Source organism: Engraulis encrasicolus, chromosome 6, assembly GCF_034702125.1.
Source record: "Engraulis encrasicolus isolate BLACKSEA-1 chromosome 6, IST_EnEncr_1.0, whole genome shotgun sequence".
In the NCBI taxonomy this organism is placed as follows: Eukaryota; Metazoa; Chordata; class Actinopteri; order Clupeiformes; family Engraulidae; genus Engraulis; species Engraulis encrasicolus.
The window spans coordinates 48,050,027-48,072,679 of NC_085862.1; the positions used below are offsets into that span (position 1 = coordinate 48,050,027).

General features: G+C 43.5%; 2 protein-coding genes across 3 annotated transcripts in view; one reads left to right on the forward strand and one right to left on the reverse strand.

Moving 5' to 3' along the window:
• The window catches only part of LOC134451389 (phosphatidylinositol 4,5-bisphosphate 3-kinase catalytic subunit alpha isoform), a 33,308-nt gene extending 17,988 nt beyond the window's left edge, over nucleotides 1–15,320 (reverse strand). For both annotated transcript variants that reach the window (XM_063201825.1, XM_063201824.1), the window contains exons 1-11: nucleotides 14,964–15,320; nucleotides 13,489–13,594; nucleotides 12,534–12,946; nucleotides 11,936–12,145; nucleotides 11,212–11,462; nucleotides 8,490–8,735; nucleotides 7,562–7,647; nucleotides 7,155–7,260; nucleotides 5,279–5,431; nucleotides 4,022–4,156; nucleotides 3,582–3,706 (exon numbers count right to left, since the gene is read on the reverse strand). In XM_063201825.1, the coding sequence (XP_063057895.1) occupies nucleotides 3,582–3,706; nucleotides 4,022–4,156; nucleotides 5,279–5,431; nucleotides 7,155–7,260; nucleotides 7,562–7,647; nucleotides 8,490–8,735; nucleotides 11,212–11,462; nucleotides 11,936–12,145; nucleotides 12,534–12,885 (1,664 nt within the window). In that variant the 5' untranslated portion in view covers nucleotides 12,886–12,946; nucleotides 13,489–13,594; nucleotides 14,964–15,320. The remainder of the gene's footprint in view (nucleotides 1–3,581; nucleotides 3,707–4,021; nucleotides 4,157–5,278; nucleotides 5,432–7,154; nucleotides 7,261–7,561; nucleotides 7,648–8,489; nucleotides 8,736–11,211; nucleotides 11,463–11,935; nucleotides 12,146–12,533; nucleotides 12,947–13,488; nucleotides 13,595–14,963) is intronic.
• A 781-nt stretch (nucleotides 15,321–16,101) lies between these two features.
• zmat3 (zinc finger, matrin-type 3) overlaps nucleotides 16,102–22,653 on the forward strand; it is an 18,682-nt gene continuing 12,130 nt past the window's right edge. The window contains exons 1-5 of the mRNA XM_063201827.1: nucleotides 16,102–16,219; nucleotides 19,353–19,624; nucleotides 20,219–20,533; nucleotides 20,863–21,000; nucleotides 22,376–22,545. Coding sequence (XP_063057897.1) covers nucleotides 16,105–16,219; nucleotides 19,353–19,624; nucleotides 20,219–20,533; nucleotides 20,863–21,000; nucleotides 22,376–22,545 — 1,010 coding nt within the window. The 5' untranslated portion in view covers nucleotides 16,102–16,104. The remainder of the gene's footprint in view (nucleotides 16,220–19,352; nucleotides 19,625–20,218; nucleotides 20,534–20,862; nucleotides 21,001–22,375; nucleotides 22,546–22,653) is intronic.

Sequence of the window (22,653 nt, forward strand, 5' to 3'; positions counted from 1 at the left end):
CCAATATCATGGTTTTAGTGTCCTTGAAGAACCTCTGAACAAATCTAAATGTATGCTTTGGGTTATAATGTTGTTGGAAGACCCAGCAATCCAGATTCAGACCCACACTCCCTGTGTCTGAGGCTGAATAACAGACTAAACGTGATGCCCTTCCACTATGTGTAACTGTGGAAACTGCTTAGCCTCATTAGACCAAAGAAGCATTGGACACCTGCCTAGATGATTGTTATTGACCTGGCCTCACCTGGAGGTTTTTTCCCCCCAAGAAAGACAGTTGTTAGGGCTTGTCATCATATTGGGCTTTGGGGCCATCATCACAGAAGAGCCCCTTTACTAAAAGCAGTGCATATCAGAGTGTTATTGAGCTTTGCCTGTGAACATTTGAAAGTCCAAAATGAGTTTTGAACGTCTCTGCTTTCATCTGATGATATTCAATTGCACCTGCTTTGATGCATGAATTCTGCTTCTGACAGATGAAGAAAGGGATAGGCCTTGAATCGTTATAAGATGGTTTCCACAATTAAACATGGTGGTGGATGCATCATTCTGTGGCAGCCTCAGCCACAGGAAACCTTGTTTGGGTGTACGGCACCATAAAAACTGAAAATTATGACAGAATGTGGAAAGTGACCTTGCAAAAATACAGTGCCCTCCATAATTATTGGCACCCCTGGTTGAGATGTGTTAAAAGCCTTAAAATAAATTCAGTGTTTATTGCAGAAGAATACTGTCACACTGAAAATTTTAGGAAAATGTAGCCTTCAACTCAAATGAATTGTAGGAAAATAAAAAAAATCCCTGACTAAAAAATAATTATTTTTCATTAAATCACCTGTTCCACAATTATTGGCACCCTTAACAATTCCCAGGAAATAAATATAATTGAAGCATTTCTGTCATTTCTACAGTAGTTTACAAAGTTTACCAGAGTATGTAGGAACATTTAATTAGTAATTCATCACTTCCTGTTTCCCTGGGGTATAACTATGACGTGACACCGTGGCCATTTCTCTTATCCACTCTTAAACATGGGAAAGACAAAGGAACACAGCATACAAGTGAGGCAGATGTGCGTCGACCTTCACAGGTCAGGCAGAGGCTACAAGAAGATTGCCACTCAACTGCAGCTGCCCATATCTACTGTGAGAGGAATAATTAAGAAGTTCAAAACAACTGGAACAGTGGTAAACAAGCCTGGACGAGGACCCAAGTTTATTTTGCCACCACGCACAGTGAGGAGGATGGTAAGAGAAATCAAAATATCTCCAAAGCTCACTGTTACAGAATTACAACAAATGGTAGCATCCTGGGGTCACAAAGTCTCCAAATCAACCATCAGGCGCTGTCTACACGCCAACAAGCTGTTTGGGAGGCATGCACGGAGAAAACCTTTCCTCACCCACAATCATAAACGCAAACGTCTGGAGTTCGCCCAGCGGTATTGGGGCTTCAACTGGGACCGTGTGCTTTGGTCAGATGAGACCAAGATTGAGCTTTTTGGCAACAAACACTCTAAGTGGGTCTGGCGTGCCACGAAAGATGTGCATGCTGAAAAGCACCTCATAACCACTGTGAAGTATGGGGGTGGGTCAGTGATGCTGTGGGGCTGTTTCGCTTCCAAAGGCCCTGGGAAGCTTGTTAGGGTGCATGGCATCATGAATGCTTTGAAATACCAGGACATTTTAAATCAAAATCTGTTGCCCTCTGCCAAAAAGCTGAAGATGGGTCGTCACTGGGTCTTTCAGCAAGACAATGACCCTAAACATATGGCCAAATCTACACAGAAATGGTTAACCAGACACAAAATCAAGCTCCTCCCATGGCCATCTCAGTCCCCAGACCTCAACCCCATTCAGAACCTGTGGGGTGAGCTGAAGAGGAGAGTACAGAGGAGAGGACCCAGGTCTCTGGATGATTTAGAGAGATTCTGCAAAGAGGAATGGCTGAAGATCCCTCTTTCTGTCTTTTCCCATCTTGTGAAACATTATAGGAGAAGATTAGGTGCTGTTTTGTTGGCAAAAGGGGGTTGTACAAAATATTAACAACAGGGGTGCTAATAATTGTGACACACATTATTTGATGTCAAATAATTATTTCTTTATGTGGGATTTTTTCCCCACTGAATAAATGCACTTGTATTGAAGGTTGGATTTTTCTCTTTTTTCCATTAAGGTCCCATATTATTTAGAGAAAAATAATAATAATTGGAAGCTAAAAAACACATCTCAACCAGGGGTGCCAATAATAATGGAGGGCACTGTATGCTCATAGAGCGAGCTAAGCTCTTCACTGGATCTTTCAATGAGATAATAACCCAAAACTTGCATCCAAAATAGTTCAAATGTTCTTCAAGGATACTAAAACCATGGTCATGGAGTGGTTCAGACCTCAATCCTTTAGATAGTATTTGAAGAGTGCTGAAAATGAATGTCCATCCTCAACATCCATGCAATTTGGACCAGCTTAACTATTTGCAATGAAAAAATGGGCCAAAATCCCTGGTAGGACATGTGCCAACATAGTTAACAACTAATCAAAGTGCCTGGTGTCAATTTTTGTTCATAAATGGCACTGTATTGACTATTAATGATAAGGGGGCTAATAATTTTGTCCTTGCCATTTTTACACTTTTTTGTTTAAACTCATTGTGAAAATGGAAAAGTCCAAATTTAACTTATTGGATACTATCTCCATGGTGTAGTCGTTTCCAGAATAACATACATTTATTAATAATGATCATTCTCAATGATCAATGAAGAGATATGTCTAATTTCAGGAGGGGGGCTAATAATATCGTCCTCAACTGTAGCTGTTGCCTAGCGGTGTTCCACAACGGCACTGTTTTGTTTTGCGCAGCAACAATCTTAACATTAAATAGGTCTAAAGAAATGTCCCCGCCATGTGTGAATCATTTAAGTATATCCATATAATAAGCGGGTTAACTTTCGGCGAGTCGGTCGCTTTGTGGAATAGCAGCACTTCAGAGAGAACAAGACCCCTCCGCTCCGCGTCGGGGTCTAAAGATTCTCTCTGTCGTGCTGCTATTCCACGGTAGCGACCTTCTCGCCGAACGTTAACCCTTACTTAATTTTGAGGCTGAGAGTGACCCTCCGAGTGCCCCGCCTGCTCATTTGCATAGGTTTAGCATACCAGCCGACTGCCTGTATCTGTCTGAAGGGGTGTGGTAATTATGATCAGCTCGTTCGTTAAACTGGCTGTAGCAAATATCTGGCAAGGCTTTTACTTTCTAAACCCTACTTCGATAAAAAGAGGCACATGTCTATGAAGCTGTTTACACATACTGTATATGTATATTTGAGAAAAATAATTGTTTTTGGCCTCTCGTTTATATGTAAACAGAGTTTTAGAATGAACATCTCAAAACGGTTGAAAGAAAATCCCATTTGGGGGTATAAATGCACCTGTCAGAATGGAGTTTTTATTTTTATCCACATTTCATGTTTACACGTTAACGGATACAAACAAATATCCACATTTAAAATGATCTGCATACGTATGTACCAGCACCCAAGTGCGGAGGGTGGAGGCAGGAAGGAAGAGGACATGGTATAATGAAGTACCTGTGCCGCCACAGGAAATCCTTCTCCTGCTCAGTGATCTCAGAGAGGGGGTCTCTGTTGCACAGATGCCTGAGCTGCTCGATGTCACTTTCAGTCATGGCATGGTCTCGAGCCAGGCGCGAGCTCTGATGGACACAACACAAAAATCAGTACAGATATCCGTGAAAACCCTGTGCCAACTTGTGAGGACTCTATGTGAGTTTTGAATATGAAGTACATTTACAGACATTTCACTGGGGGGGAAAAATCGTAATCACAACATGCTAGTGGTGACACACACAGACACATACTTCATCATGTTTGACTCTGTGGAATCAGTCAAGAGTCATGCTGAACATTGGAATTCCTCCCCCTCTATTAGAATGTGGACGAACTCACAGAACGCGCTGACCGTTGACAGACGTATATGACCTCAACAGGCCTTGAGCTGGTGGGCTTACCTGACCAGTTTGGCAGTAGTTGTAGCCCATCTCTCGAGATATGATCCAATTAGCGTGATCCTCCACCGTCGTCATGTCTGGGAACTTCACAGGACTGCTGAAGTAGTCAAACTCCAGCTCCAGACATGGTGTTTCCTGAGATCAACCACACATGGCAAAGATATATATAGTCAGCCGTTACACAAGAGTATGGGCAGATATAGTATTGTATATACAAAATCATTGCCACAGACAAGCAGGCATACAGGCATTTGAGGATACACAACAAATAGCAAAATCCTGTCCAAATGCTCAGAAATGCTCTGAGGGCCTGCACCTCCAATGTGCCTGGAGTGTGCGTTCCAATGTGCCTTAAGTGGACTACTAGTTTGCGCACAAATAGAAAATAAACAGCTTTGACTTTGAAACTCTAAAATACAACCCTAAAAAAGAGACAGTAAGCAACTGCAAGATGAGGTGCTAGTCAATACTGCCCTACAATCTTAGAACGCAGTAACTCTGAAAACGGCAAACTGAGAAAAAAGGCTTCAAAGTTTTCCATATGGCGCGACAACTGTGTTGTCGGTAAATTGGTGGTGACACTTCCTGGTAATGCTTGTTTAGGATAGAAATTTAATGCACACAAAAAAAAACAAAAAAACATTCATGTGTCTTTTTGCCACAAAAAACAGAGTTACTGCGTTCTTGGCTGGTATTACTGTCTACTCCCAAACCAGTCCCATTGGAACGTGCAGCAGTAACTCGCCGACTTACTGCGTTTTTGTTTAACCTTTTTTGGGTCATTTTTGCACTTTCAAAATGAGTTTTCTCCAAAACGGGACGGTGTTGGACCACCATTTTTGGACACAAGACAAATGAGGTAGTTTAGAACCGATTTCCGATATAACAAAAATTTCGACCATTTTGAGTTACTGCGTTCTAGTATTGCACGGCAGAATACAAGAAACCTAGGAATTTCTGGGTTGTCTGCACATTGATGGTAACTAACTGGATCATGACCACAGAACCTTCCCATGTATACACATTACGAGCTACAAGTTGGCCTCTGGGACATGCTGAGCCTAGGTTATTTACACCATTATCACACACCTCCAAGTTTAAGACCCACACACTGTGGTGGCCCAAACATTGGACCCAGTGATATGCTGGCACTGGGTTATTTACCTTGGTGGGATTAGACCCTGTGATATGCTGGTGATGAGTTTATTTACTTTGTTGGGATTGGAGGCTGTGATATGTTGGTGCTGGGTTGTTTACCTTGTTGGGATTGGAGCCTGTGACCCCGATGGGGTTGAGCAGGTCCTCCAGGCCGTGAGGTACGGGCCAGAGGTTGAGCGCCATTTTCCCTGACACCAGCGTGTCTGTGTAGTCAAAGAGGTTCACGTTCCCCCAGGCCAGTGGACAGTGCTCCTGTGGACAGGGTGATTCAATTCGTGGGGGTTAGTGGGTTCGAACTACGCCATGCTAGAAAACTGACAGAGACAGGGACAGTCAGTCACAGTAATTCCGCATGAGATAATCAGTGAACAAGTCATGTCTGTTTTCATGGCGTTTCGTCTAAACTCAGAAAAGTCCAACAATTCTGTAATGGTGCATTCCAGACCCAATCCAAACTAGTAGGAGATTGCACTTATCCAAATTCCTACTACGAAAAATGCTTTGGAACACCAGTCATGTGGAAGCTCCAACTAGTGAAGTCGAGGGAACTGGCACTAAGTCTTACTCCCACAAAAACAAATTGAAGTCGAATGATAATGGCAGCGGCAGCGCCCAAGGAGACATTATTTAAAATGTCCATAAGTAAGTGAAACTTAATTTCTCTTGTATGCAGCTGTTCCAAACACAGTCATTTTTCTCTCAACATCTTCTTCATGTTATAACGTGATATTGTGTCAACATAAATGTACCATATGCCTGAATAATAGCTATTATGGCTCTTTTGGCTCGTAACACCTCGCTAAACCAGCTAAACCACGGCAGTTGCTATGACTGTAAAACTCCCACTTCAACTGCCAGGAACGGGAGCTGAAATATCCAGGTAGAATAAGTCCAATCTCCTACTAGTTTGGATTTGGTCTGGAATGGGCCATAAAATGACGGTGCTGGATCGAAGGAAGTAAGGGAAATGTCTGACTCAAAAAGGAGCCACACAGCATGAACTACCTTTCTCAGAAGTCAGAAGCTCACCGGCTGGCCAAGCTGCAGCCCTTGAGACATGAATTCAGCTGGGCCTGACAGCAAGTGCTAATGGAGTGTTGGATAGCTTCAATGCACTGACATCAAACCAGCCTCTACTTAACATTCCATCAAAGCGACTACGCCATAAGTGCACAACAGAGAGCATTCCACTATATCCAAAAACAGACAGAGCATACATATTCCACTTTATCCGACAACATGGTGATAAACCATCTAGTCTAGACAAAGGTAGTGAGTAGTACAAGCATCAGCAATGTCCATCAGTTTACATTCTCCCCTAAAAATGCAATCATTCACATTCATTTCAAAAGTGGCGTCTTCTCATACAGCTTATGTTATAACTTCATGACATTAAGATAGCACTATTCTTAGTTCACCATTTTCCACCAGTTCATAATATTATTCTCTCAATGGCTACCAAACCACCCTGTTTTTTCTCTCCAAAGGCTTGGATAAAAATAGCTACTTCAACATGAACCCTTTTGCAGTACCCGCCACACACATGCTTTCCACTTCCATGACAGCGAGTCATTCAGGGCGATTACTTATCCCAAAAATATCAGTTACACACAAACCAGCGCACACGCCACCAATCTCACCATGTTATAAAAGCGAGAGCTTGAACCTGTAATCCGACCACATTTGGTGGAGGAAGAGGAGAAGGAGGGAAAAAAAACCACACACACACACACACACACACACACACACACACACACACACACACACACACACAGAGAGTATAGGCACACACGCATGCGCAGATGGCACTCATTCAAGCAGCCGATGCAGAGAGAAGACATTGAAATCCACACTGCACTGTCCTGCATTGACCCCATCACTACTGTCTGCATTATAAATGCGCTTGCTGCTTTATGTAAAAGTGCTGGGCCTACCTGGGCGGGCAGCCGTGGGACAGACTGGCAGCTGAGCTTACCTCTTTTGCCCCTTTCCTCCCCTTCACCGAGCAGATAGACAGGCAGAGCCGGGCCGCCCTCGGGATGTCGGGAATGTACATGTCATACTGCAGCCACTCATTCCACCTGCGCGCCCACACACACGCGCGCACACACACGCGCGCACACACACACGCACACACGAGAAAGACATGGCGGTGATGAGGACAGGGCAGCAACACTGTGTGCATAATACTCTATATAAAACAACAAGATGCTGACAACAGCAGGAATCCATCATACTGTACACTTGCTGATAGGGACAAAAAAAACAATGCTGAGAAGAAGAAAAAAAACAAAGAGGGGGAGGGAGTCAGATCTCCAAAGTGCTGTGGGTCAATGGTGATTATTGTATAACGTGATTGCTTATTTGCTGATTATTTATTACCTGGGATTGGAGCATGGGACGCGTTGTGTGTTGACGTTGTCACATAGCTGCTCACCACCATGGTAGATCCCTGTGCGCACATAAATCTACACCGAAAGGGAACAAAAGAAGAGTAATATGATATGATATTTTATTTAATTATAACTTTTATAGCTACATAAAGGAAAGAGAATAAGCGTAGTGATAAGTATACTATAGAGACAGAGAAAGGGCTACAAACAGCCAAATAAATCTAATAAAAGACAGAGAACTCTTAAATATCTTGTTTCTGTCTCTCTTTTCTACTTCACTTTTTATTTTCATTTTTGACATTGATGTTTATCCATTTGTTAAGCACTTTGAGTTGCATGCCTTGTATGATATTGTGCAAAACAAATGCAGTTATTATTTTTATATTACTATTATTTATTATTATTATTATTATTATTATTATTATTATTATTATTATTATTATGTCAAACTACTTGCATATACAATAGAGAAAAAAAACACTAGGCAGCTCAAATAACAAGTGATGGGCAGCGTGAATTAATATGCAATAATCCAGTGCCACATAATCCAGATGACCGGTCTTTTCCCATCCGAATGCCTTGATTGGACAGGTAAAACCAGGTCTTTCAGAGTATGCGGCAGTGGATTCTAGCCTCTGAATCCAGGTTGCCCATCACTGCGAACACACAATGGCTACGTTTACATGAGACATTTAATTCCGAATGAACTGCACTTAATGAATACTGAATAAAGTTTAATTACACTTTGAAAACGTCATGTGAACACTTCTTATTAAATTAAATGAAAGAACAAAGTAAATTCGAGAGAACCATTTAAGTCTGAATTATTAAATCGGAATGAAATCCATGATGTTAAGCGTACTAGCAACTGGCAAGACCGACACAAAGCTGTCTGAAGAGGGCTACATGGCACCGACCTTGTCGATGTCCCTGATGTTGACGTTGACGTAGGTGGCGCAGAGCACGCGTATCCTCAGCATGCCGTTGATGGTCCAGAGGGACTTGGTGGAGGCCTCTCCGTTCATGTAGGGCGTGGCGGTGGAGATGCGGCGGGCGTAGGAGGGCATGGTGAAGTTGTCCACCGGCAGCTGCGAGTACAGGCTGTCCTTGGCCATCAGCATCAGGTTGGGCAGGCGCGTTAGCATGATGCAACTCCTCACGTACTGAAACGAAAAAACAAAACAAAAACACAAACGCCAAGTGTGGTCGTCCTGTTAGTAATGGGGCACTTTGCTTAAGTCATTTAAAGGTTTTAGTATTGTTATTATTATTGCATTACTATTATTATTACCGGTATTATAATAAACACTTCTTAATGAGAAAGGACTACATGGTCACAACAAGACTCGATTTTGACTTCCAAGGGGGATGCTGTGGCACAGTGCTTTCTTTACCATGCTGTACCAAAAGCCAGGTTCAAATCCCCCCCCCCACTAGTTCCCTTACCTGCTCTACGTCTCTGAATAAAGGCTAAAAAGACCCAAAACAGATATTAAAAAATGGCTGACTTACAAATATGACGTATTTTTCCAACATTCATGCCTCGTGGTTTTATGGTAACGTTGACTGATGTTCTGCCAGAGCTCGATAGTGTTATTTATTCCTGAATGTGTATCTTTTGACAGCGCAACTGCAAATACAAATCAACTAACTCGAAAGCATTCTAAAATGCCTGAACTACCTTGTACATAAAACTGCAAAAATGATTTGAGACACCTCACTCTAGTGTTACAAACTAGAAAGCAAACATAACCTCCTTGGCGGAGGTAAAAGCATATTGTATTTTCTGAGAGTACTTATTCCTTCACAAGCATTATCCCCTTGGTTGCCAACTTGCCACCACACTGTGCCATACAGGTGAAGTCCATGAGGTTGTTCAGTAAGGCTGTAACGATACACCCAACCCACGATTCGGTTTGTATCACGATATATGACCCACGGTTCGATATGCCCCACGATTTTATTTTATTTTTAAAGGAAAAAAAGAAGAAAATAAATTATAGGCCTATATAGGCTATACATATGATTTCTTTTTGCATTTAGGCCTACCTGCCTACATTAATTTTGTAGGTGTACCTAAATGATGCTGCAGATATACCACTGCAACCTGTTCCCCAGGTGTTGACATCAAAGCACAATAAGGGATATTAGTTCACCAAGGAAAAGTAGGCTTCTTATTAATAGGCTTAGATTATATGATGCTGAGATGCTGACCGTGTGTGAGGGAGACAGAGACGGAGAGAGAAGGGTCAGGGTTCCAGTAGGTAGCCTATTAGTCTAACAACTGTCTCACATTATCAAACATTATCCAATTAATATCCAAACATTAACTGAAACAACACTGGTCATATTTCGTCAGGAAACATGTTGTGTAAAGTTACTTACAAAAATGCAACACTTAATTTTGATGTTTAATATTTTTTTAACTTTTTTGATCGTGCAGCAGCGCGCGCACGCTTATACAAACAAAACTCGAAACTCAGTTAGCCTATGTTCTCACTATGCAACAGGCACGTTGTCCTTTGTTTGGTTTTGTGATTTGACATTTTGTCAAGAGCGGGAATGGATGCAGATGTAACAGACGAGACAACCTGAAATGGAGCATGTTTTCGCTAGGCAGGCGGTCAATGCGGGGAAGAATAACGCTGCCTATTAATATCCACATCGACCTCAACGTTCGCCCGACTTCAGACACTTCCCTGATAGAGCGTCGCGTGGTTTATGAATTTGGGCAGGCGGAGCATCTCGCTCTCTCGCTCTCTTTCTCTCTCTCTGCTCAACGTCTATCTCCACTCAACAGCATCGGCGCATGCATGAATCTTAACACCTTCACACGTTTGATAAAGCCTTCTTGGGTCTGTTGTTCATTTCTGTGCTTTACCTTCCGACGTTTCCAAGTGTTTCGTCTCGCGGAGGTTGCTCAGGCAATTGATAATAACAAATGCACGTGCTGGTTGGACGGAACATTTTATAAGAGAGGGATGAATGGAAGTGTTACTCGCACATGTGCGCCCCTTTTCTACTTGTCTTTTTTAAGCGCATATGCAAACATTTGCCTTTATGCTGCTGTTTTCTAGACTGAGGGGTAACAACAGAGATTTTGTTAGGGAAGAACTTTGGTAACAACTTTTAAAGGGCGCATCGCGATTCTGCGAGGCAGTTTCGCGATAGGGGTTCGTGGGTCTGCGTACCGCGATACCTCGGTTCGATGCAATATCGTTACAGCCTTATTGTTCAGGCTTCAACTTTCTCATGGTGCCCTGACGGGCCAAACAGCAATTCTTACAATCGCACTGCCTACTGCCATAACACACAGTCTACTCATGGAAAACGGCTTTCACTGGAGAGAACACTGAACACACAGCCATCTTCACGAACACACAGCTATCCTTCCCCCAGGCATGTTATTAAGCTTCCATGGAGGTGAGTCAACCGGTTCAAACAAGGAGGCTGGCTGTACTAAAATAAAATGGCCAGTTTTATCAAGCCCAAGACAAATGGTCAAGAGGGACAAATCTGGTCAAATCATGTATTCAGTATCATGATGTCTGCGCCCGAACCCACGATGCAAGTACTGTATATTGTAAGCACATATATATAACATTTATTTTTTTATTTTAACCCCATCCGAGTGCTTACCTTATACTGACTCAGGGGATACTTTTCCAACAGGTATTCGTCGCAGCCGCACACTTTGAGTATGTACTTGCCCTGGTACTCCTGCACACACATCTTAAGCTGCTCGGGGGAGAGCAGCATGCTGCGGGTCTTCTTCCTGATGGCCTCCGCAATCACTTGCTCCGGCACACAGTCGTGGTTGATCTTCAGCGTGTACTTCTGCTTGTCGTTGTTAGGGGAGACTATGACCCAGATGACCACGATGATTTGGCCTAAAAGAGGAAGGAGACCGTTGCATTATAACATATACAAAAAAAGAAGCGGTTCTTGACCTTATCGTTATATGTAATGACTATTTAAATGCATTTTTCAAGAAAACCTTTAATAGTATATTTATAGCTAATGACATAGCTTATAACATATACAAAAAATAATGCACAGATTCCAAATACCTGTTTCAGTACATGTTCAATTCAGCAAGAAAAGGCTATCTAGAGTCTTCTGAACTCCTATAGCGCAAGAAGGTATTTAGGTGGATGTTTGATGACTCATAGATAGGTTAACTGCGAATGAGTCATAAACCTCTTAACGGGAGGAGGATGATGATGATGCCTTACTCGTCTGTCAAAACAAATCCACCGACCTCTTCTTTAATTTGGGTTACCATTTGCTCAGACTAAATACATCCCGAAGATTACCCATTTTTCCGAACACACTTTTTTTCCCCACTCTCTTACCCGCTCACCTTTGTCTAGCTTAGCATAGATGTGCTTAGGAAGTTCGGGAGAGGACTCCACATTGGGAGGGTAAACATAAAGGGCCCGACTGTGAGGGCCATTGGCATCTCGCAGTTCCACAGAGTCTTTGCACACGTTTAGGATGTTCCTTCGGAAGTCCTGCACCTCAGGGTCCTTCACCAGGTCAAACTCGCACACAGGCATACCAATTGCAAAACCTGAATGAAAGAGGAGCAAAAGCAGAGAGGGCACAATGAACTTAGCATTTCCTGACTGCCGATATCAAGTGTTCCCCATAGCACTTTATTGTGAAGACAGCCACTTAAGACAACAAGCGCCTACCACCTTGACTAGCCCCCCTGAAAACATAAAGTTGCGTTGTGAATGTTATTTCTAAAGTTACTTCACCAGAAAACGTAATCTTTTAGAGGTCATCATGTCATATTTCATTAGAAAATTGCACAATATAGTCTCTCCAATGATGCTAGTCACATGTCTCCGACAGCTAACTCACTGCCCACCACCTTGACTAACATTATTCAAGCCAGAGAAATCAACAATCCTCTGATTATGAAGTAGTGCCAACAGGCGAGCAGCCCAACTAACCGATCTCGCGGTTGAGTATTTTCTCCTCCCTGTTGCCCACAGGCTCGATGACCTTGAGGAAGGGCTGGAAGAGGCGGAGGTCGCAGAGGCGCCGCGTCTCGTCGTAGAACTCCTCCCGCTCGGCCTCCTGGGTAACACTGACGAAGATGTAGGAGGTCTCCTCCTGCAGCAGCTGGTGCAATGGGTACTTGCGCGCCTCCTTGAAGAGCTCGTGCTTGATGGTGATGAGCGTGGCCTCACGGAGGCACTCCAGGGTCAGGATCATGCCGTTGGGTAGCAGGCAGTCCACCAGGATCTTGGGGGGCATCAAGTGGATGCCCCATAGTTCTCCCGATGATGGCCTGGGGGGCATTGTCTTTTTTTCCTTAACACTTCACAGTTTCAGCACTGAAGGAAATGTATATCCTGATTGCCTATACAAAAATAAACAAAAATAAAAAACATGAACACACACTGATATTACCCAGGTACATTCAGTCATCTATACTGTGAATTCCATACACAATGTGTATCTGTTGTTGTGCAATAACTGTTCAAAACAAATTGTTCCGCAATGAGAAACTATGACATGATTACTCTGCCAGCTACTTCCTTCCAGAAGGTGGAATCACCCAATGCGTGGGTGAGTCACTTCGTAATGACTGGAATTTGTAGCCTACTTCTCATAGACGGAATGTTTTCCCATACTAGGGCCAAGTCAAAACATTTGCCGCTTGATGTTTGTGGAGGATGATGACTCGCGTTCCCACTTGCTCAATAACAACAATAAAATGATCACCAACATTTACCTTCCACACCCAATACCAACATTTCAGTCAAACATGTATGCCTGGTAACCATATCACCACCGTCTGTGGAAGCCAAATTCCACAAAAAACAGCTTCTTACAGTTTATTACAAGCACAAGTACGGTAGTTGCTCCATGATTATGACAAGATAGAAAAAACATATTTACCTTAAAATAATAATGATCCACAGTTTATTTCCTTGTCTCAGCCTTCATGTTCTGGACATTAATGTGATGCCCTTCTGCACACCAGCACCAAAAGAGCTTCATTCATCTGTAGTTGAGGAGATCAGATAATGAACTACCAGCCAAAGGCAACTTGCATCCACGTGAGTAGCTCTGATATAGTACAAACTATTCTTTTTTTTAGTTATTTATTTTAGGCCTACTCTGTCTTCAACATAAGTAACACCACTCTGTGAAGAAGTCACAACCAGAAATGTATTGTCTTATAACCATGTACAGTTCAAAATGTTTGAGCACTACAATAAAAAACACAGCTACTGGTCAATTAGACTGAAAAGATAAGCATGGCGATTGGAAATTAATCAATCCCCTCAAAGAACTACTATCTAGTCTATTACTCCTAAAAGTTTACAACCTTGCCTTGATTGTAACATACACTGGGTTAACGTTCTTCCAGCTCATGTTTGCTCAGCAACGTTCTCACGAGCAGCACTTCAAATTCAGAAGACTTATATTGATGCACTGCCTTGATGTGTGCTGCTTCAGTTTAGCACGTGGTTATAAGATTATGCACAAAGGGTTTATCTGTAAGTGTCAATAAGTCGCATGTAAGCTAGCCATCAGTCTGGAATCGTAGCTCCAATTTGTTCAGAGGCGGCGGTCGTGCCGGGGCCATCTAGTCCTACCCAGACGGCAAAGCTTCGCCCTCGGCAGGAATCGCCCGTGCATGAGTGTAAACTTTGACCAAACCGACGATACATCTCAACATTAGTAAACGGAAATACTTTGATTTCTATCCCGTTGTTGTCATCATCACTAAGAACACATACCCACAAGAAGTCTCAAACTCCAATCCCATTTTACTACGATGGATCGGTAGCAACTGTTTTGGGTCTTGTACATGTACAAAACGCCAAGCCCACTATCTCAAGTTGTTGACTTAGCACACCTACTTATAGATTATTAACGGACCTGACCAAAGATAAACAACACAGAGATAGTACAAGTGAATGTCTAAAGAGAGCTTACATCCTGTGATAGATTACACGGCTGTCTGTTTTCCAACCGCTGCAAGACTGTTTCCATCCAGTTGGGCTTACTAGCTAACATTATGTCTCAGTTATCAATCTGCTATCCGCTACTTCCAGTTAGCTATGGATAAAATATTCATAACCAATACAGACGAAGCCCATCAGACCCCAGTGACACAGTCACGATAACAGTTTCTCTAACTGACTGTTCTCCGCGAAATTGCATGTTTAAATCAAGCTGACAAGCGATCATATGCCAAGACACTATTCAATAGTCATTGCTAGGCATCTTAGCAAGTTATCAAAATATGCTAACCAGCTACAGCTAGTTGGCTCGCTGACTACTGGCGTTACCCCTACACGATGCAGTAGTAAACGACCATATGCATACTAATGCAGTCATGTCACCACTCCTCGTGTACTAACCTTTTCTGTTAGAGTTTTCTGGGCAATGCTTTTTCCGTTTTCTTCATTCAGTCATAAATACAACACGATGCTACGGCCTACTCCAGTCTTGCACTCGCAGATTCTCCATAGCAACGTTGATTCCCATTTGTCTGGACGTGGAGTTTCATGGAAATGAAACACTGCCGATAAATCGAATCCACTGCAAGGACTCACGGTTAGACCCCATCGCATACCATATGTACAACTAGTTGTCATAAATGAACAGTTTTGCAATCTGTTCAACAGTAAACACGAATTCTGAATGCTAAGTCCGAACTTGCTAGCTAGTAGTTAGCCGCGGCAGAGGAAACCCAAACTGGTATGATGAGACGGGTGTCCCGCGAGTTTTGATAGGCTTTGACGAGAGTAGATCTAGAAGGCTATTTAGCAATCGGACGCTACTTTATTGATCAACTCCTCCCATTGCATTGCAGCTGGTTGACCAATGCACTTCTATGGAATGATATTTTTAGGAAACTAAACTTAATGTGTTGTTTTGCGAAGGAAATAGCATATTGTGCCACGGATGCGGGAAATCACAAGTTTAGTTATTTCTCTGCAGTTCCATGGGCCCCATGCTAAATGTTTTCACTTGTGTATCCAATATTTTGCATTCATTCAGTGACCTGTCCTCTGTATTATGGTAGCATTACAGTCTATGGGTAGCCTACTTCTTGGCATGCGTAAAAGTAGGCATTATGTCGGCTAAATACATTTTCATGGTGAAATTTAAAACATCTCAACCCCACATGAATTATTTCGTTTTTTAAGACAACATATTGACAGAAATAAATAAATCATAGAGGAGCAGTGAAGAGTTTGCCTGAGCCATCAGGGAAGAGTAAGCGGACTGTACCAAAATCAAGGGGGCACGCAGAGACGTTTTCTTTTTTATTATTATATGCTTTCTCTGTACATAATTTGTTGTCTGGACAGTGGGGCCACAACAAATAAATATTTCGTGGGATATCGTAGGGTAAGGAATAGCACCAAACCACTTCTCCCCCGTGCACATAGTGAAATTAATACGCCCTTACAATGTACCCTACAGCTGAAGTGCACCGTCTCCACGGTGAGGCGAGCTGGAAGGAGTTCGTCTGCTCATCAGGATGCGGTGAAGATGGCGATGCATGTGAAGAACAAGGATGCTGTGTATCAAAGTCCTGATTACAGCCGAAATTACAACTCACATCATATAAGCTATGGGAACAGCCATTACTTTCACCACATACCAGGTAAGTGATATGATTTGCTGGTTAGTGACAGAGGCTACAGCAGCGAATGCACACAGAGATGCAAGACGGGTAGATCCACAGTAACCATCAAGCTATAGCCTAGGCTACCATCACATTTCAAAACTTCAACAAATGCGTAAAACCGTGCGTAATTTACGCGTTATTGGTGTATGCATGTACCAATGCAGGGTCAGATAGCTGACATGATGGCATTGATAGGCAGGTGTACAACCTACAATGGAATTGCTGTGATTACATCTGTGCAGGTTGCAGTCTGGTTTGGTGTTAAATGGTAACATTTTGACATTTGACATTTTGCATGCAACTGACGTCAGATTTAAACATGTACAATTCCAGATGTGCTGAAAACGTCCACTTCTTTCACTGGCAAAACCGAGCAATGACAGCTTGGGTTTAAGTCTTAGTGTCTCAGTTTCTTTGACTTGACTTGATGACTTCATTTTTTATGTGCACTGCCTGCAAGTGTGTAGTTCTATTTTTTTTTTCCCCTTGCGTAGCTCAACATACATTTTGAGGCCACAATTCTCTCATTCTCCTCCGAAGTCATGGATGTTTTTTGCAATTCAATACATCACACAACAGAAAAGCAGCATCAAATAATGATCTGAGGGGAAAAAATGAGAATTGTGCATAGCTAATATCCAGATTTAATGTAAATAATCAGCTGTTCAAAAAAAAGTATTTATCTGCCTCTATTACAGTAGGTCAGTCACTGCTCTGGTTCTGGTCCACTGTGATGTGATCACCTATGAGGTACACACACAAAAATCACAGCACAAAAGACCCAAAAAGGCTGCCCAGTGAATGAGTGGAAGTGGTCCATTGAGAGCGGCCAGGCATGTAACTTAAGCGTTGTGCCCCTAAATTATTGATGTGGCTAAACAACTCCATACCGTTGTCCACAGGGTTTCCATGCAAAGATAGCGTCTTAAAATGGCAACCTATGTAACAGAACCTGCTTCTCATTAAGGAACAAATGCCCGTCGTCTGCCTGAGTCCACTTTTATTTTAAAGACACGCCACTTGTTTTAAAAGGCCTTGTGATCCTTGGCTGTTTACCGTTCAGTTAAGTTAGTGGTGGATTCATTCATCACAAGCGCCAAAACAACCAAAACGTTGTATACAATATATTTACTGTATTAACGACAGGCTCAGGTTATCAATTTGCTATTAGCAGAGGGGCAATTACCAAGTCGTAATGCAGGGGCAGAGATATAGTTAGGGCGAGCCGGGCATTTGCCCCAGGGCCCAGGACCCTCCCTTATTCCTGCTGAGGGCCCCATTGTGAACTTGGCTGGCCATATGGGGGCCCTAAAAGTGTCTTGCCCTGGGGCCCTGTGTAATGTATTACTGTCGTAATGTATTAAAGGCTGTGTAATGTAATAGTAATAGGAGACAGTACTACGGTAGCAAAGTCTTTTCAACACCTACAACATTCTACTGCCGAAACACTGTGCATTTAATATTTGGTTCCATGCACAATTTAAGTTTTGAGCAAGGCCTATGACCACAATAAAAAAAGTAGGACTTGCAACTCTGACCTTGAGCAAAGAAGGCTATGTAGGCTAGGTCCTCCTTATACCTATTTCTGGGATGGTATTCTCTCATGACCAAGTGATATCAGGTTCATTTTGCGACGACACTTCAAGAAGAAGAAAAAAGAAAGAAAAGGACATTGTGTTGGCTTATTATAGTTTAACAACGTCGGAACTGTGCAACAACAATTCTGTTACCCTGGCTTCATAACACAACAACGACCAGTGTGACTCGCTGCAAGAGCAATATAGCACCTAGGCTGCCAAATCATCTCATGCTTTTCTGATTGGTAGTGGTCTTATTTTGGAATTTAATGCAGGGATGGGATCAGTCTCTAAATTCCATTTCTGTAATGCCGACCCCCGTTGGCACCCGGAACCTTGCTCACAGCTCACCTCCAGGTAGCTATTTTAGTGGCCTGAATCACCACTGTCTTCTCTCTCCTCTGGAACTGATGCACTGGAGAGAAAAAAAGGGAACAGCTGACTGTCCTTTTTTGTCATATTACACACACACACAACACACACACACACACACACACACACACACACACACACACACACACACACACACACACACACACACACACACACACACACACACACACACACACACACACACACAGTGAGCCGTGAGTCAGCGGGGAAGATATGTCATGAAATGTAATGAGACTAAAGAGCATGTGTGAATACCTCTCAGTCAGGGTTGGACTGGTGATCTGGCATACAGGGCCTTTCCCTGTGGGCCCACGGCCGTCAGGCGCTGTACTGTTGTTGTCATTTTCTTAGAGACCAGCCCACAAATTAGTAGGGGCCTTGCAAAACAACATCACATGCCACAGGGGCCTTTGTTGGGGCTGAACTCAGCCCTGCTCACAGGAGAGAGTAATCAGTGGTCGTCCGTGTGTATAGACCCCTTTACTGTTTGTACACAGATGTGACGTAATCGGGCTGCCTGCGCATTGTTGATGCAATAAACCGCACGTTTGTAAAGAAACTAGCCAGGTGTTTTTTTCCGAAATAAGGAAATGGATGGTCACGATAACTTCAGATACAAAGTGGGCGCCACAAACACGAGAATTCCTGATGGTGTTCTCAGTCCAGTCATTACGTTTCATTTCTTGTAACCACAGACATCGCCTATGCTTTTGGAACAGCCTCTTCCCTCTTGGAATAGCTTAACAAGTGTACTTTTCAGGATCTCTATTTTTACAAATGTACACGCTTCAGAACGGCAGGTCTTCTCTCTTTAGGGTCTGCACTGTCCGTTTGTGTGTGTGTGTGTGCGTTTGAGTCAACAATGCGCACGCAGTCAGTGATGACGTGACTTCTAAATGGGTCAATAAGACAGATGACATTCCGGCCTTAAAACAGGTGCATTGAGGTCACAGCTGCTAAATCTTTGCACTTATGCGCATACTGATACATGATGATCAGCCTGAGCATGCACAACTAACATGCATTTGGCCTGGGTCATTTGCCAATCCTTCCCCGTATCTCTCTCCCCAGTCATGTCCTGTCCTATCTCAACTGTCCTGTCACAAATAAAGCCATAAAGTTCTGCTCTCCCCATCTAGGCCTGGAGGCTATCTCTAAAACCCCCCTGAGTCTGGTGTGTCACCAGCCGCAGCCACAGCAGCAGCAGCAGCAGCAGCAGCAGCAGCGGTTGGCCCAAACTCAGCCACCTCCTCCTCTACCGCCTCCTCCACCACCTCTTGCACAGCAGCCAATGCCCTGCCAGGCCCTGGCCCTGCCGGCCGCCCCTGAGCCACTGCGACCTCTACCTGTGATGCTCTCCTCGCCCGACCCGCTACGCTACACGCAGCTCTGCAGCGCACAGCAGCACGCAGTAAAAATACCTTTCTTAATATAACTAATTAACAGAGCTGAAATGAAATGAACCTTGTCTCAGATAACATTTGGTCCCACTTAAAATTGCTGTTCTTTTTGCTCTTGCATTTTTATTAAATGTTATGCAAATATTAAGAGCTGTTGAGTTGAAACTACGCTAGCCACTAGCAGAATATTACACTTAGCCTTTTGACTACATTATTAGAGTCATTTGAGTAATTCCACGGTGTTGTACACAATCTATCTGGATTAATATAATTTAACTCTGACATACTGACACCCTATTTTGGTGTCAAAAGTAAAAGTAAAACTTTAAAAAAAGAAACACAGCTTCCAACACAGGTAACTTATCTGAGTAACAGGTAGTAGACCTGTGTACTTGTCTTACGACCAGCTGACCCTGCGTTGGTTGGATCAAGTTTGTGGTGGGGTCATCTTACATTTTTCGTTTTTCAGTAGCGACACAGTCTATCTACCTCTGGGTACAATGGAGTAAATGGTGTAACAGCTATGTTATATCATGTACTAAGTGTTGTAATTACACCATTACTTTACTTAAACTCTTGACACCTCTGCTATGTTTACTGTGCAGCAGCAGCCCCAGCACCCCCACCCCCTCCAGATGGTGCCGCACCACAGCAACCCTCCACCACCGTTGCCTCCTCCAGTGCCCCCGGGACCACTACCACCCCCAACCATGCCCCCCGCACCATCGCCCCTGGCCCCTGCCATGCCCGTGGGGGTGCTGGCCCCTGCCATGCCGGGCCCCAGGCCCCCCCTGGAGGAGGAGTGCCAGACGGGGGGAGCGGAGCCGGACGCCACCCTGGAGGAGCTGTGCAAGCCGCTCTACTGCAAACTGTGCAACGTCACACTCAACTCGGCACAGCAAGCCCAGGCCCATTATCAGGTGGATATCCTGCTGTGCTGACCCCACATTCACATACATACAGCGCACGCACACGTACACATACAAGTATACACGCACGCACACACACACACACACACACACACACACGCACATACACACACCTCAGTTTACTTTAGTAGAGCATTGCGACATCTCTGCTGTGTCACTGGTTGCCACTGGTTTTCTCTGTCAGTAGCAGAACAGAATGTCATCATTATGCCGCTACAGTGAGCAGTGAATTACAATGTTTCAATGTACAGTGTATAATTACCGTGTAATTGCCCGCCCGCTTGTCCGCCCGGCCTGGCCCGGCAATCTTTTTGTTCCAGGGTAAGAACCACAGCAAGAAGCTGCGGAATTTCTACGCGGGGAGCCAGCAGCCGCCTCCTATTCGAATACCCGAGATAGCTGAACCCGTGTCCCAGCAGCCCAACGCCACTCCAACGGAAAGTGCCACTTGTAAGCAGGTAAGTAAGGACAGATCTAGTCATTTTGGGGCCCTAGGCGAAATATAAACATGGGCCCTGAGATAAGTCAGTATAGAGACATGAAATTCTGTGCTTTGGTGCTATTTTTGCGTCGTCTCGTTTAAATCTTCGATTACTTTACAGAAGTGACAAATTAAGATCAAGCCTACTTTTTGTGTGTTTACCACTACTGATGTGACAGTTGGGGCCCCTATGAAGGTTATATTTGATCGGGGCCCCAGGCAATTGCCTAGGTTTGCCTAATGGAAAGTCCGCCTCTGCAGGTGAGGCATGTGGATTTGGCTGCAATTCACCGGTTTGTGACTTGGCTCTCAAAACAAGCAGCTTTTTTTCTTGGATATTAAGTATGCATGCAATGCTGTTGGTGTGGTGAGCATTGGCGGTGTGGTGAGTGATTATTCGGATGTGCAGTATGACAGTGTTGCACAGCCCCAAAGCAGTAATCATGAGACGATATGTCAAAACATAAAACCACACACTGCAAAGACGAACAAGCCTTTCGGCATTGTACCCACTGATTACAAGACATCACTTAGAATACATGTTTACGGGTTTATGCGGCAGTCCAGAAATACGAATGGGAAATGGAAGCTGGAAAAAATGTTTGAGTGTTGAGTGTCTTAGCTGTTATTTGGTATGAAGCTGTTTGTTTAATCTGATTACAAACGTTTCCCCCATCTTCCCCCAGACAAGATGGACAAGCCTTTGGGCATTGTACCCAATGATTATAAGACATCACTCAGAGTACATGTTTACAGGATTATGTGGCAGTCCAGAAATACAAATGGGAAATGGAAGCTAGAAAATGTGTAACTTTTAATGTGTAAGTGTTTCACTGTCTCAGCTGTTATTTGGTATGGAGAAGCTTGTTAATTCTGATGGCAAAAGTGGGCAATCCAGAAATAGAAATAGGAAATGGTATCTAGTACATGAACCATTTTCTCAGTGCTTCACATATTCTCTGTTCTTGTTTACCATCATAGGTGTCAAAAGTAAAAGTAAAAGTAAAAAAAAGAAACACAATTCCCTTCCAACACAGCTAACTTATCTGAGTTACCTGTAGACTAGTGTACTTGTCTTGTGATCAGCTACCTCCGCGCTGACTGGATCAAGTTTGTGGTGGTTCTTGTTATGTTTTTAGCGTTTTTCAGTAATAGCACAAACTGTCCACCTCATTAGGTACAATGGATTATGTAATTGGTGTAACAACTATGTATTATCATGTGCTAGTGTAGTAATTACACCACAAATTTACTTTTACTTTTACTTTTGACACCTCTGTTTACCATTTGCCATTTGTTTATCTGATTACAAACTTGTGTCATGTCATCCTCACCCCCCACCCCTCCCCCAGCCTGTACCCTTTAAGGGCACCAGTCGTGTGATCCTGGCCACAGAGAATGACTACTGTAAGCTGTGCGACGCCTCCTTCAGCTCTCCTGCCGTGGCCCAGGCTCACTACCAAGGCAAGAACCATGCCAAACGCCTGCGGCTAGCAGAGGCCCAGCAGAACGCCAGCTACTCGTGAGTCTGCCCTGCCTCTCCTCTTCCGAGACCGTATGACAAGGTTGTTGTTGTTGTTACCGAAATAGTAGTCCACAAATCTTAATCTGTTACTCAAGACCTTTTGAT